General features: G+C 32.3%; 1 protein-coding gene across 1 annotated transcript in view; it reads left to right on the plus strand.

Moving 5' to 3' along the window:
• The window catches only part of MS3_00003835 (uncharacterized protein), a 68658-nt gene that overhangs the window by 19590 nt on the left and 36208 nt on the right, over positions 1 to 12860 (plus strand). Inside the window, exons 9-11 of the mRNA XM_051211695.1 lie at positions 6009 to 6202; positions 7874 to 8048; positions 10531 to 10737. Of these exons, the coding sequence (XP_051073279.1) occupies positions 6009 to 6202; positions 7874 to 8048; positions 10531 to 10737 (576 nt within the window). The remainder of the gene's footprint in view (positions 1 to 6008; positions 6203 to 7873; positions 8049 to 10530; positions 10738 to 12860) is intronic.

Genomic DNA, 12860 nt, shown 5'->3' on the forward strand with positions numbered 1-12860 from the left:
TGTAAATGTAATGATTTATTGTTATGTTGATAGTTTCATTCATTTTTACCGCTACATTGAAATCTGATAACCATTTGTTTGTTGTTTATTTTAAACAAAATAATTAATTTTGAAAAAAAATTATAAATATTCAGCAGAAGTAAACAACACTAATTATACAGTTTAAAGTATACTCATTTTTTGAAAAACGTAAACATTTAAAATGAGTAAATACAAAGAAGAACAAACAAATAAACACTGAAAAAGGAAGTGTTTTTACAAATCAGTAAATTTGAGTATTTAATATATGACCAAATTAAAAACCAAAAGTGATCTAAGAGTCATCTATATGTATATAGTTACTGATATGAAATTGAAATGCATAAATAAATAAATTAATTAAGCTCTTATTTAGATTAAATTTTTGGCGGTTAGTTCACATGTAAATAACACAATAGAATTTACATAATTCATATTCTAATTGATGGAAATTTTTTTTATTTCATTTTATTTTCATTGGTTAGAGTTAGTTACTTATTTCATTAAGTTAACTTATGAAATAAACTTAGTTTAACAACTGTTGAAAAAAAAAGTAAGCAATAAACAGTTTAATAAACTTATCACTACCCTGGTAACCTTTTTGTTTCTGTTTGTTTTGTGTTTTGGTTATTTGGTTATTTTATTCATTTACTTATTTTAAGATATTTTATACTCCCCCCCTATTACCTAATTATTAAACAAAATTTTATTCACACATTTTCATCACCTGATCCTCTTAAATTATTTTTTCAAATTCTATTTAATTATTATTACGTAATCTACCTTATCATTATTTAATTCCATTAATCTCTACAATTATCACACAATTTATGAACTTCACTAAATTATTACACCGCCCAACCTGAATTAACCTCCCTTTTTTGACCTCTGACCTGTTTCTAGCATATATATATATATATATATATATATATATATATATATATATATATACATAGTTATTATTGTAATCCAGTGATTTACACTCATTTATGCCAATTGTTTTCACATTATTTATTTTGTTCCATTATCAGATTCATCAGCAGTGCTTTTCATTGAATCTGTTGAGATTTGAACTTAGAATCTTCAGATCTCGTGACGAGTGATTATACTTTTGATAACTGAGTCACTTACCATTGACTGACTGTTTTAACTTTGATCAAGTTGTGATATATTGCAACCATCGTTTACTGCCGTTGGTGAAATTAGTTTGACGTTGGATATTATTCAACTCTAGTCAGTTAGTTAGTTACAACGTAGGACCAGGCACATATATGCATCGGTCCAAGTTGCCATACCTCATTAGCACAACAAGATGAACACCGGACTCATAGAAGTAGTTAATTCAGTGGTGGTAATATATAAAAGACGCCCCACAATGGTAGTATTTCTCGACCTTAAGGCGGCATTCGACTCTGTTGATCGTGAGGTTCTATGGCAGTGTTTGTCACTGAAAGGAGTACCAAAGAAGTACATTAACCTTATAAAGGCTCTCTACTCGAACACAACTGGTAGAGTAAGAGCTTATGGCGAACTGTCATCAGAATTGATTACCTCAAGTAGTGTTCGTCAGGGCTGCCCACTCTCTCCATTCTTGTTCAACTTTGTCGTCGACGTACTTTTAGAGATAACACTTTCCTCGTCTAAATTTACAGGGGTTGAACTTCTACCGGGAGGTTCACATGTTGACTTAGAATATGCCGATGACATAGTTTTATTTGGTGAAGACGCTGACAAAATGCAGAGTCTTCTGACCACTCTAAGCAACAATGCAGGCATGTTCGGGATGCGATTCTCCCCCTCAAAATGCAAAATGTTGCTTCAGGATTGGGTTGCATTGACACCCGAACCAATGATAGGGAGTGAAGTAATTGAGCGTGTCGATCGCTTCACTTATCTTGGAAGTCTCATCAGCCCTTGTGGTTTAGTGTGTGACGAAATCTAAGCACAGATACAGAAGGCTCGACTAGCTTTTACCAACTTGCGTCATTTATGGCGTAGGCAAGATATCCGTCTATCAACCAAAGGACGTGTTTACTGCGCAGCAGTTCGTTCCGTCCTATTTTATGGCTGTGAAACATGGCCGGTAAGAGTGGAGGATATCCGTAGGTTACTAGCATTTGATCAAAGGTGTCTTCGAAATATTGCTCGTATATCCTGGGACCATCGAGTAAGTAATGCAGTTGTTAGGAAACGGGTACTAGGTAAGGATGGCGAATCAATTGATGACGTAGTGAAACTTCATCAGTTGAGATGGCTGGGACATGTGTTACGTATGCCCAACCACCGACTGCCTCGATGCGCGATGTTTTGTTGTACAGGAGTAGATTGGAAGAAAGCTAGGGGCGGCCAGACCAAAATATGGCACAAGTCCATGAAGTCACTGACAAGTAGACTGAGTCATATTGGTAGGTGTAGACTACCTGGTTAGGAACCGCGAGACGATAGCAACCGATGATTAGAGACCTTGAATGACATGGTTCAAAATCATTTGCAATGGCTCAGGTGCATCCACTCTTTGTGTTCTCCCAAATTCTAATCTTCTGAATTCTTCATGTCCCTTTCTTTTTCCTCTTTCCAAATTTATTTTACTGGATTATACTCTTTAAATAACACCTCCAAACCCTAATCTTCCCGATTACTGCTTATACTCTAGCTACCTCTACCACTACGGGATTTGAATCGACAACTGCATCTCTGTGCTAAGGCGGTGTGGCAACTCGAACTGATGTACGTACGTACGAAGTTCTACGTTGTTACTGACTGACTGAATATATAAAAGAAGGATTGCTTATAGGGATACAGTACAGGAAGAAAGAATTAGTTCGTAGAAAGAAAGATCTAAGGCAATTTTAATCTCATAGTTTAAGGGAAGACAGAGAGTGTATGTACCTACACCATTGTAATCGATTCTGAGACATGTCACCTAGAGTCTCCAACCATTGGTCACGATAGTCACACGGACCCCAACCAAGTAATCTGCATCTTCCAACATGGCTCAGACTAGAAGTCACTGACTTCAAGGACTGATGCCATGTTTTGGTTTGGCCGCCCCTAACTTCATTCAACTCCACTAATTACAGCTTCTCATTAGAACTCCTTGAATTACCTCTCAAAATTAGTGACTACAGAATACGTCAACACATTTAAACTAAACAAATTCTTGACATGAATAATTATTTATTTGTTCAATGAAGTGGAGTATGGATACTAAAATAGATTTTATTATCAGTTAACATGTTTTGGAAACCATGAAGGAGGGAACATGGTATCAATATAATGCTCTAAGATGTAAATTCAACTAATTACTGCATAGTATTCTAGGCTTTTAGAGTTCGAAATGGATACAGTAATGTTCATATACAAGGTTAAAATTTATCATTTAATTTAACTAAACTTAATACACAATATAGCTCAACTACTATATATAAACATTTGTCAGTAAACTTCAATAAATCTGTCCGGTTAAAATTTGTAGTTTTTCATTATTTATCAAATCTAACTCGACTACAGAAACGATTGAAATATATATATATATATATATATATATATATATATATATATATATATATATATATATTGTAAAAGATAGACATTATACTTATACTTGAAGCTTATAAAGCTAACAAATAATAAAAACAGGGTAACACTTTGTCTTACAGTAAGTTTTTGGACTACTTATAAATGTTTTCTTTCGAGTGATTAATGACGTTTTATGTATTCGCAAGCGATAGCCATAGGTAACTTTATATAAGTTGTGCTCACTTGCTTAGTCGATTTGAAAGGATATCAAGATATCTGCTTGATGTTTTGAAGTTTTTAGCATGTTGTGAATATACACGACTAGGAGTTTTTACTCCCTTGAAATACGGGCGTTGTAAAATGTGTTAAATCTGAATGCCAGTTTTTAGTGCAACTCGAAGCATCCTAATTAATTCTGTCGACACAGACTGACCTAAATTAGAAGATACAAATAGTCGAAATATTAAGGCACTGATAGTGTGATAAATTCTTTTTTTATTTATAATGCCAATCAACATCTAATCTTCCTATTATCAAGAAGTGTTGAGATATTCAGAAAAATATCCCAAAAATTATTCTGTTAAGTCTAATGCTATCCTTGGACCTCAGATGGTATCATTTTCCTATTGGGCAATATTTATTTCACGTGTCATTTTCCTGTTGGCCAAATATTGTACAACTGTTATTTTCTATTTTATGGTACAGTGTGGTCTCTTTGATTGGTATATAAACCCCATATGTTTGAAATAAATGATTCATATCTCAGAGATTTGCGTTCTGGGCTAAACAGGAAAGCAGGACCATTCAGGACTCTCGGTTGTTCTCACGTGTTTTACGCGTCTTTGGTCCGATCGATAATTCGCTGCTCTCTAATAGAAGGTGTCGTTGCGTTATTCAATACACAGGGCACGCAGGTTCACAAGTCATAACAATAAGTGTCCTACATTTTATTTTTCTATCTTGATTAGTTATTAATTCATTACCTACTATAAGATTTAAAATTAATCGTTTAAGCATGAACTCAGGATAAATTTGTTTCCTTAAGAAACTATTCTCATCGTGATGTTCTGAGTTCGTCTCCTCTGTTTCATAATCCATTTATTTCATGGATCAGAGTTTAAGGCTGAAAACATATTGAGACACCATAAATTTTAAATCTAACTACATATGCTATGTGCCTGTTTAATAATCTGAAAGCCTGCATTTAAATGTTTATGTCAAGTCTGTAAACCAAAATTCCAAGCATGTAAACCATGTTAGAAATTTTCAACATTTCTATAATACGACTTTTACTACTTTACATAATATAAGTAAGTGGAAAGTTTTAGATAATAATTCAAACCATATGAGAATAGTAACAACCGGTTTATTATAATTTAAGATTTGCAAAACTCTCATTAATCATTACATTCGCATAACATCTGTTCTTAAAATCGCTTACCACAGCAATCATTGGGGTCGAATGTAATTACCTTTAAAACTCTAAGTAAACCGCATTTTTATATGGTTTCTTAAATACCCATCAAATATTTCAATAGCTCCTAGTAGTCAGTAATGTTAAAGTTCTAACGCTGTAATTAAAATCCAGTTGAGGAAAGTTGACGTAAATAAGTGATGAAACACTATGTACGTTGGAGCAATATTCTCTAGCGAATCAAACAAAACTACAAGAGGATTAAAAAACACTCGCATGAGTTTAAAACACAGCTGAATCCTTTTGGGCAATGAATGTGCTTTAAAATTCTAGGCAGAGTATACTCCATGTGTTTGATGAAGCCAAATACGTTGTATTCAGGCCTTCTAGTTATCATCTTTTTATTTAGCTACTTGCCAGAATCCGATTTTGTTTATAGTTAGTCTAGAAATACATCTCTGAAACCAATACTGAAAAATCACTGACAGTGAAATAACAAAAACGACTAAAGGCAGAAGAGTAAAGAATTACGGAAGTGTTCATTGTACTTGATAACACAGAAAATCTTGACAGATATTGCATTACCTAAAGATTTATATACATACACTATGGTAAACAGGACTCGCTTACGATTTCAAAGAGTTTTTGAAAAATGAATTTAGTAGTAAATGTCTTAGGATTATAAACGTAATTTCATAATTAAACTACCATCACTCGCCTCACCATTATTGTGACTGTAAATAGTACTGTGTAAATGACTAGTTACCTTCTTATTCGGGAACTGATACATGAAAATTGGAATAACTCTGAGAATTTTATCCATGCTCTTTAGTTAGCGAGTGCACAGTTCACCACATACTTTGTTCCATATTCTTTACAGCTAAAGCAACGAATTTGCACATTGTATTTATCGTAAATCTACGTAAAGGACATGCTCATATACACTGAGTTCCAGAACAATTAAGTAAGGGTTGAATGAATAACTTATTTGGATGATATGCAACAATTTTCTGATGACATTTATTTCATCTTTTACTTCTTGAATCCACTTTTATAGGTTCATCGTCTTAGACTTCGAAGTTCTGGACTGAAAGAGCAATTAAATAATCTTACACGTCGCGGCGAAGAGTCAGATGTGGAAAGAAAACGTCTGTCTGAACAGTTGGCACGGTTAAGAGAAGAATTAGAAGTACAAAGTTTGGAAGTGGATAAATTATCTAGGGAAAGAGATAGAATTAAACAAAGTTTAAGGTAACATGATAATTAACCAAATTTTCTTTCCTTCCCTATCTATACTACAAATACTAGTAATAATGTATACCTTAAACAATACTCATAATGAATTTGAAATTAATTTTCATCATGAAATATTGTCACCTCAATAGCTATTGGAAACCAAGTACAACTAATCAGTGGCATTACTCTACCTTGAAGTTTTCATCATTCTGCAGACATACAACCACACATGGTATCTAACTCGGGACGTTCTTACGTCAAAGTGACTAAGATATCGATGAACTTCCTAGATATCATTCAATTACCCATGTTCCAAATTTGCTCCATTTTCGATATAGCATGCTGATCATCCAATCACAAGGGTGAATCGTCGCTCCAGTCGTCATATGACTGACTTTACAATTTTATACTAGAACTTCGGGGAATTCCTTACTTTATTCAGTCATTAGTGAACATATAGTTACTTTTGCTGTTGTAAATCACAGTTACTTGTGTTATAGCATGATTTATAGAGTATTTTGATAAGATTAGTAACGAAATATCTGTCTATGCAACAGATTTGTCAAATAGATACTAGAAATTCAATAATAATTCAATGTAATTAATGTAAATTTCTGTTAATTCATTCAACATTCAACATCTTAAATGAAAGTTGCCCTTTTCATAACAATAAATCATTTGTTATTGTATGGTTTAGATGAAACAAGTCCCCGAAATATGAATTCAATAAGAGAGTTGTTAAACACCGACAAAAAAAATCTGCATCACATTTAAACGCTGTTTATTTCATTGCCCTTAATTATCAACATGGTTCTACAAAATACTCATCCTCTGTGTCTATAATTCTATGTAGAATAGATTGTGTACACTACTACTTACCTACTTTTAAAATAACCTATTGTATAATGACATTCGGTGTTACTTGATTTTTTTAAACTTCATATAATAATTTTCTATATCTTTGATTCTGGAATTCAATAACTTATATAGGATTATAAAATTTTTTCTGCTGAAATATACTATCAGTATAGGATTGTGGAGATTTTTAAGTTTTTGATTGAGATCATGAACCGATTAGTGTTAGACCACTATTGAAAACCTGGAAGCACTGTACGGCCATCTCGTCCTATTGTAGAACTCCTCAGCAGTGCGCATCCACGATTCCACTCGCAGGAATCGAACCCAGGGAATTTAGCCTAACGCGTGGACGCTTAAGCTCTAGACCACTGAGCCAGCGTCCAACGGTATTAATGTCTAACCTCAATCAACCCACGATATTGCACGACCATTTTCTATTTTACAGAGGTAGATATCTGTCTTTACCTGACATGGATTAGCTCCACTGGTCACGGTGTCTCACTAGAAATTTGAGAATTTCCCAAGGAAGCTAGACACTAGTGAACACGTGGCAATTATCAGTATGGGGTTGTGGAGATTCTTAAGTTTTAGATTGGGATCATGGACGGATTCCAGGTTTTCTATGGTGGTCTAACATCAATCGGTTCATGATCTCAATAAAATATACCCCTCTGGAACACATATCTTTTTAAATATTAGAATAGGTCAATGTATATTTATATAGAAACTAATCAAACTATTATCAATGTTGCAAATTATTTCAATTTTGAAAATGTATTTTTAGTAAATTGGATTTTGAACATGACATTTAGGATTTCTTTCCTTTAGTTTAACCAAAGAGGAGCATGAAATGAGTGAATCAGCAAGACAAAATCTAAATGAACATGTACGGGAAATTGAAAGTGAATTAGATCGCCTTAAAACATCTTTGCATGATATGCGAAAACAACGCGATGAAGCAATCTCAGAACGTGATAATTTACAAACTGAACAAGGTCGTACAGTAAGTTTGTTAATTCCTTTTTAAAACAGTTTTCTTGCACTCATTTCAAATTATAGTTTCGGAAAAGAATTAAGGAAATATTTCAAATATCTTTATCAAGTACACTGTAATATTCACATATAAGAAGCTGTTTGTATATTTTTCTACTAAATAAATGGAAAGCAATCAGTGCAATGGACTGATACAAGAGACTAGATATTCACTGTATTACTTTTTAAAAAATGCTTAAAATGTCAGATTTTCTTAAGTGAAGAAGGAGTAATAAAATGCATCAAAATTACATCATTATTAGGAAGGGTTTCGGTTGTCCGGAAACTGAGTTTCGATCAGTCTTTGTTGATACACGTACATCTTATGTCGATTGCCTCGATAGCCACACTATGTCACGAGTTATTTAGAACAGATGGATTTTGGTTATCAGTTTGAATCAATGTATAGTTACTTGATTAGGTGTATTTTCCTTCCCAAAATTGTAATGAAAATTTAGTTTAGATAATTTAGAATATATTGGTAATGGCTAGCAGTGCAATATAGAACGAGCATTTTGTTCTGTTTGAGACTCGTCGGATGGATATCTTGGTATGTTGATGTTCACGCTGAGATTTGAACCCAGTCACTTTCGCTTCAAGCTCCCAACGCGTTATCCACTGAGCTGTCAAACATCTACATAAATCAATAACTTAAGAAATCAGGATTAATGTTCAATAATAATGATGGCCTTCGATATAAGTGTTGCCATCACCATCAATCATTGACAAATCTCATCATATATATAATTTTTTTGAATGATGAGTTTTTCAAACTTTCCAATTTGCATCAACCAACTTCAAGCATGTAATATACGATGGATTTTGTTTATTCAACACAATCTATGAGGAGGCATTCAAGTCATCGATTTCAAGTTCCCACATAATATTTATGAGTGATATCTTTAACCAAACCATTATAGTTTACTTTAACTATTAGTTTATCGACAATGTGTAGTCACCAACTATTTAATTAAACGAGTTCCCTTTCAATGTTCAGTCTGAAATCGTCTATCCTGTCCTATCTCTGCAACTTTAAATGAATTAGGGGCAGTTCATCAAGTTTAATAATAACAGCTCCAAACAAACATGTTTTAAAGTAAAATTAACCATCTGTACAATTACTAAGGTAATTCAACAACGATAAATTTGTTTGGATATCCTTCCAAATGTTGTATTATGTAAGTAATTCGAATACCAGATAAATGTGCAGTATTTAAACCATGTTGACAGAATCACTGAACTCAATTCAATCAACTTAGTAAACACTCAGTCGCTTACTTTTAACAAAATATTCACTTACTAAAAGTTTATTGTTATGCAATTATCAGTGATTTGTTTGAATGAAAATTTGAAAATATTCAAAACAAACCTTTTGACTTATAAGCGATGTGTTTATCCTTCATGAATAGATGATACATAACCATTATCGAAACGATTTAAGGGTTAATTTCAAATAAAACATAAAACTTATGACAAATAACAGAATTAATGATATTTTTGTAAAATCTCAATTAGTAGAAAACTGAATTTCTGGTGTTTCGCAACTTAGTATAAGTTGCTTCTTCAGAAAATAAATCACCAAATTAAATTAATACAAACTTAAATAGTAAGAAGGAAATAATGTAGAATATTTTTGGCACTATCAAAAGATCTGATCATAATAATATCATGTCATTTAGGTCAAGACGGTTCTGTAGAGACTTACTTGTATGTATTTCCGTATATGCGACTTAGGGAAATTTAATATCTGTAATATAGAAGAGCATAGTTAAAATATTTGTATATTTGTTAATGATGCAAGATGTGAACAGAGTTAAGTTTGTGAATATTTTTACAAATGAACCATGTTAGATAAATAACTAGGGCTCCGTTTTCTACTGAGCAGGAAATAGGATACATGAACATGAATTTATAACGCATCTGTTTTTTAATGTTCATTGCATCTGAAGTATCAAGAATTCTTGGTCATTTTCCCATTCATTTAGTGAGTAATCGCTGCATATAAGGGCACTCCTTTCACAGTGGACTTCTTTTCAAGCTCTAACTTTCCCCGTATTTGTTTATTTTATTCGGCGTGTTCATAGAGGATAGATGTAGACAGATTTGGATGTTTAAAATGGAACTCTCAGTGAAAATCACATTTCAATATGCAGCACTTACCCACTAAATAAGAGGGAAAAATACTTGGTAATACTAGATATAGCACTTTTGTTGAATGTTAAGAAAAGGATGGATAACCTTACACCTGAGTGCGATAGAGTTTGATAATATATGAAAAACTCCAGCCACTTCCCTTTATTTGCAATAGGAAAAACGTTTTTTAGTAATTCTACTACTTTTTAATATTGGTTTGATAGATTGCGTTCTTAATAAATTTTATTTATCAATACTCCTACAGAATATCACGGTTGTTTTAATCAATGTTTCGTATTTAATTTTTAATCTTAATCAAGCTTCGTGAATTAGATGCTATACAAAAAACATTAGGTAGTACAGAACAACGTGTTGTAAACTTTCGAGAAGAATTGGCTACAATCCGTGAACAGTTAAGACGTGTTGAATTAGAAAAAGAAATATTAGACCAGGAGAAAAATGACGCAATTACAGCGGCTGGTAAAATTCAAGCTAAAATTGACGAATTAAATGAAGACCTCAACCAAGTAACCAAATAAACTTAATTATTTTCTTTATTAAAAGTTATTTAACTTGATCATACATTCGAAGTTTGTGTTTGTAGACTACTTGTTGAAGTTGCTATCACGCTATATTATCAATGAAAATGTAAAGCATATTCAAACATACGTATATTGTTGAAAAACTTGAAAACTAATAAGTTATTTACTAACTCTCTGATTAAGTACAGATATAATCGATGTATCTAAAAGTCAACTCAGTAAAACAATGTATAGTTTTAAACCGAGCTTTGATTTCTACATTCGTTTTCTTAAATTAATTAAACACAACTTTATAAAGTGTCAGATGAATGCATGCCACTCGGATCAATATTTTTTCGAGAGATTAAGTAACAATATGTGTTAGAATGTGGATCTCTTAAAGGATAGTATAGTATAGACAGAAATTTCTATCAAATGGTAAAAAGTAATCAAAAGGAAACTCATATGAAATATTTCAACATTTGTCATTCAAAGTAAACTGAACATGGATGATGTAATATAACGTTTTAATCATGAGTCCAATTGATGATTTATTTCATCAAATTAATTACAAAAACTTGATAAACAATCAATAACACACATCTATCTGCTAAATGTAAAGTTTTGGCAAACAGATTTCAGTTGGCACTCAGACTAAATATATAGTAATATATAAATTTGTGAAAGTCAGTCAATACTATAATAATAATGATCTGTCAGTTTTGGTCTTACGATCTTTTACTCGAACATAAGGGATGGTAGCAGCATTAACAATGAACTTCACTGTTACTTGGGTATTATCCTATGTTTGTAAAATACGACACTGATGTTAAATAATATGCGGAATTCCACGTAAGTTTTTTATATAGATAAATCTACTAAATCTCACATTGAATCTATTTTATAGATTTATAAATAGTATCTAATCCCAGAGTCTTTGTTGGTTGAGAAAATATAAATAAGCGAGTATTTTGAATATGCGAAGTACTAGATAAGTAAAATGATTATTAATACGTTGACGCCTACCTAAACCTATTTTTCTATTTAACTCAAGTTATCATTTACACATCATCGGTATACAGATCCTCAAAATTTTCAAGTACAGAAGATTACTCAAATATACTCAATTTATCTTCTTATGAGCTCCAGCTGAATATATGTTCGTTCACTGACTACTAAATAACAATAAATTTCGAGTTATTTGTCCGTTGTACTATTCTGTCTTCTAACAATTGATCTTTTCATCAGTATTAATAATAGAAATAACCATTTTAATAACTAGACAAAATCGTTCTCATTGATTTAATATTTTAGATGTTCTAGTTCTTAAAGGGAAAATATTTTTCACTAGTATATCTGGTCTTTAATTTGTAAAATAACTATAATCAGTACTTTCCCTGTCTAATCACTGTGAAATTTCAAAATTGATTGATCATTGGGTGGTGATCAATGTCATGTGTGTTAGGTCTTTCTTAGTGCAACTTGGTCGATAGCATTCGATCATTACACAGTGATCAATCAATCGTAAATGCATCTCAGTCCTACAGGAGGTCAGTCGCGGCCCGGATAGCCTAGTAGTAATGTCTTTGACTGTGAAGCTGGGTGACACAGCATTGATTCCGTCAGGGAGCAACAGTTCCCTCAAGATTGCAGGTACACCTTGCTGACGAGTGCCAAATAAGACGATGCCCGGGTCCAGGGTTTCCTGTTGACTACCTCCAACCACCATCTTATACTGTGAAAGTTTTTTCATTTCATGAATTGATATTAGTTGAAAAATTCCTGTGAATCAGAATGTAATGCTCATAGTCTTTTTTCTAATGATTTGAAAATCTTCAGCATTCGATCGATCATATAAGTAATAAACCTTCAGTTTTTATGTAGAACAGTAAATAATTAAATTACGAAAATAGTGTGAACGAATAAAATTCAAAGCATTTTTGTCAACAAAGATTATATTAAAATCAGAAGAGGACTCTTCAGCAGCTTCAATTGAATCATGATCTCAACTATTTAAAAGAAGAATATATTATCAAATTATTTATTTTAGTCACTGTGAAGAAATGGATCATTAATGTACACGAATTTCATAATGACTAGAACAAATGATAAACCATTAGTTATGATCA

Source organism: Schistosoma haematobium, chromosome 1 (assembly GCF_000699445.3).
Source record: "Schistosoma haematobium chromosome 1, whole genome shotgun sequence".
Classification (NCBI taxonomy): Eukaryota; Metazoa; Platyhelminthes; class Trematoda; order Strigeidida; family Schistosomatidae; genus Schistosoma; species Schistosoma haematobium.